Source organism: Saprolegnia parasitica, assembly GCF_000151545.1.
Source record: "Saprolegnia parasitica CBS 223.65 unplaced genomic scaffold supercont2.786, whole genome shotgun sequence".
NCBI lineage: Eukaryota > Oomycota > Saprolegniomycetes > Saprolegniales > Saprolegniaceae > Saprolegnia > Saprolegnia parasitica.
Window position 1 is genome coordinate 1 of NW_012157180.1, and position 3,317 is coordinate 3,317.

The following is a 3,317-nucleotide window of genomic DNA, read 5'->3' on the forward strand; positions in this document are numbered from 1 at the left end:
CCGTGACCTCAAAAAAGCGCGCAACAAGAAGGACGAGGACGACGCTGCCGAGGTCAAGGCGTCGCCGCCGCCGGCGCCGACTGAGAAGAAGCCCAAGGGCGCTGCGCCGGCACCGCCGGTTCGCGGCAAGAAGGGCAAGCTCAAGAAGATGAAAAAGTACGCCGACCAAGACGAGGACGAGCGGCTCCTGCGCCTCGCCGCCCTCGGCCACGTCAAGGTCGCGGAGCTCACCGAGGCGGGCGAGAACGACAAGGTATCCAATTCGCTTCGTGTCGATCATCCTAAACACGGTGTGTAGGAGGACGAGACGCCGGCCAACGACGAGACCGAAGACGCGACGCCGAGCGAAGCCGGCACGAGCGTGGTCGACGACGAAAAGGAAGCCATCTACGCGCTGCACCGTGAGCGCAAGGCGCAGCTGCAGGAGCAGGAAGAGGAGGAAGCGCAGAACGCCGCGTTCCTCGACTCGTTCACAGGCACGCCGCTGCCCAACGATCTGCTTTTGTTTGCGATGCCCGTCTGCGCGCCGTACTCGACGCTCGCGCTGTACACGTACAAGGTCAAGCTCACGCCGGGGTCGCAGAAGAAGGGCAAGGCCGTCCAGTTTGCGGTCGACCACTTTCTCAACCTCAAACCCAAGATCTCGTCCGCGATCAAGGTGACGCCTGTTGGCGAAGACGCAACCACCGACGAGGTGACGCCCGACGTGGACCCGATCGAAGCGCAGAAGGAGCTCATCAAGTGCGTGCCGGAAGCCGACCTCGTCGGCTGCATGGTGGGGCCCGTCAAAGTCTCGGCGCCGGGTCTGAGCACCGCCAAGAAGGGCGGCAACAACAAGCCCAAGAAGGCCCACAAGAACAAGTCGACCTAGCGTTGTATTCGATGTACATATTGATTCGATGCCACCGAGGTGTTTGCAGCGCCACCCGTGCTCGTGCTCCAGCGTCTACAGATGCTCGTCGTCGTCGTCGTCGGTGGTGGTTGCGGCCACGACCGAGTTGTAATGGGCGCCGAGCGTATAGTAATGCAAATGGTACCTACACAGAGCATGAGCGCGGACGCGGGTTCGAGGACGCACGAGACACGCAGCGGCGCCGTGTGGGCAGCGCTAAAGTCGTCGCCCATGACGAGGACCTCCGAGCCCGCCGCGTAGACATGGATCGGACGCTGGAGGCTCTGTGCGAGCGCCCGCAGCTCGATCTGCCCGCCCCAGTCGGACGAGTGCTCGACGCGGTGGCAGTAGGCTGCGTATTGGTCTAGACATGCACGCTAAGATCTGGAATCTACAACTGACACGCGTCGGACCTTGGAGCGACTCGTCCGACTCGTAGTTGAGTTCCACAAACGGCATAAAGTCATCAGCGTTGGCACGGAGCGACGCTGCCGTGAGCTGGCGCAGGTACAGGTGCGGCGGCTACAGGCCGCATGATGCATCGTTCCAAGTCAAATATGAACCTACAAGAGCGCCCGTGGACGGCAGCTGCCCGATGCGTCGCAACTGGTCGGCAATCGCGTGGTACAAGCAATGACCGTCCGACGGAATCTCGTGGATCGTCATGGTTAGCGACTGCAGCTGCAGCGCAATCTGGTCGAGCTCGATCTTGCGCTCGCTCACGACGTTCTTGGACTCTTCGTCGATGCGCAGCTGCCGGTCCTTCTCCTCCTGCTTCTTCTTCTCCTGTAATTGCCGCAGTTTTACGCGAGTACGCTAGATGGACAGGTCGTACGCGCTTGCGCTGCGCCTTCTCGAGCTTGGCGTTGGTAGATGCCGGCGGCGCGTCGGTGGCCGGTGGCGCTGCATCGTCGATCACCGTCTCATCGTCGTCCTTGGCCTAGAAAGCATATCGTGATACATATCACTGCAGAAGAGATGCATGCACGTACAAAGGCGAGAAGCTCGGCGGCATGGCGTTCCTTCATCTCTTGCTCGAGGCGGACAAGCTCGTCTTCAATGTCCTTCTTGGACTTCTTCTCCTTCTTCCACTTCTTCTGGAGCAGCTTGGTCTGGTTCTGCCACTCCTACACCGCCCGAGCGTGATGCTTGGCCATACGTCCATGGGCGCGCACCCGCGCTTCGAGCTTGTGGCGCTGCTTGGCCTGGCCTTCCGTCTCGTTCCTCGACGCCATCGTTTTGTTGTGACCAAACATCCGGATACGATGCCACTACCGCCATCATCCGGATAACTCGCACCTGTCTAGCCAGGAGGACCGGTATGGCGTGGCTCGCCGCGCATTTGACTTTAGCGTACAAAGGTGGTCGCGAGACGATCACGCAGCCCATCGCTCTGACGATGGCTCGACCTCCAGAGCTCTGTTTATCTATTTATGCTCAATCTGAAATAGACGTTTTGATTGGTCTGATTTCCTGCCCTTTATGTCCTATCACAAGCCGCCATCCACGATCCGAGCTCGGCGGCGGCGATCCCGACGGCCTCACCGCATAAAAGTAACATTTCAAGTGAAATCGCTCATACGTTGCAGGTGGGTAGAGACTGCTCTGGAGAGCTCTAAAAGCCGCGTCGCGTCGCCGTTGGATGCTTAATGCAGGAGAAACTCTCGTTCAACTCGTCCACGCCGGTTAAACGCATTTCACCTCACGTCCAATATTTAACCTGTTGGCTCCAGCAGTTCGGTGGCTTCTTACCGACTCGAACGTCGACACGTTTTCTGGGTACAACTGTAGCTGTCACAGAGTACTGCCACAGCGGCTACACCACCAGGCGATACCAGTCTCAAGAATTCTACGAGCTACGACTAACGCTTTGTTATCAGTGTTTGCTCGTGTCGATCATATATTTCCAAATAAAACCTCCTCCGCCATAACCCCACCCCCCGTCTACCCTACCCCTCGTCCACTTTACTCGAGGCTAACACAGGCCGCAGCAGCGATGAGGCAACAGGGTGGGACTGGCATATATGATAGGATACTACACTCTACAGCGGCTCGTCGGCCAAATACGTGAGCGCGAGGCCGTGCAGGTCGCGGTGGGTAAACGATGCCTGGTCCGGAACGTCGACGCCATGCTCCAGCAGAAGCCTTCGCACGCCCGCCGCCGACAGCAGTGAGCACATGACGTCCAAGCACTCACGCTCGTCGTAGCGTGGCGCGTTGTTCGCTTCCACCTGGCATTCGTCGTCGACGTCGGGCGATTCGACGGGCGAGAAGGCCGACGTGATGAGACAGCCGCCCTCGCTCTCGACCTCCCAAGCTTCCTGCATCGTGTGGATCGTTTCGAGCGCGCACTTTTGCAGACCCGCGTCGTCCGACAGCATGAGCGTCTTGAGGTGGTACGCGTCCTCCTTCGTGAGCCAATCGT

The 3,317-nt window shown here is 59.4% G+C and overlaps 3 protein-coding genes across 3 annotated transcripts; 1 reads left to right on the forward strand and 2 right to left on the reverse strand.

Moving 5' to 3' along the window:
- Window positions 1-148: 148 nt before the first annotated feature.
- On the forward strand, window positions 149-871 carry SPRG_17801 (hypothetical protein; the record flags this gene model as incomplete). Its single annotated transcript, XM_012357206.1, has 2 exons — window positions 149-253; window positions 299-871. 2 exons carry the CDS (start codon window positions 149-151, stop codon window positions 869-871), a joined length of 678 nt encoding a protein of 225 aa, XP_012212596.1.
- Window positions 864-2,129, reverse strand: SPRG_17802 (hypothetical protein; the record flags this gene model as incomplete). The annotated part of the gene is made up of 7 exons (XM_012357207.1): window positions 864-1,037; window positions 1,079-1,256; window positions 1,306-1,414; window positions 1,460-1,678; window positions 1,728-1,832; window positions 1,885-2,019; window positions 2,068-2,129. Coding segments are annotated over 7 exons (899 nt in total), but the record flags the coding sequence as incomplete, so codon positions are not given.
- An 805-nt stretch (window positions 2,130-2,934) lies between these two features.
- On the reverse strand, window positions 2,935-3,300 carry SPRG_17803 (hypothetical protein; the record flags this gene model as incomplete). The annotated part of the gene is made up of 1 exon (XM_012357208.1): window positions 2,935-3,300. A coding segment is annotated over one exon (366 nt), but the record flags the coding sequence as incomplete, so codon positions are not given.
- Window positions 3,301-3,317: the final 17 nt, after the last annotated feature.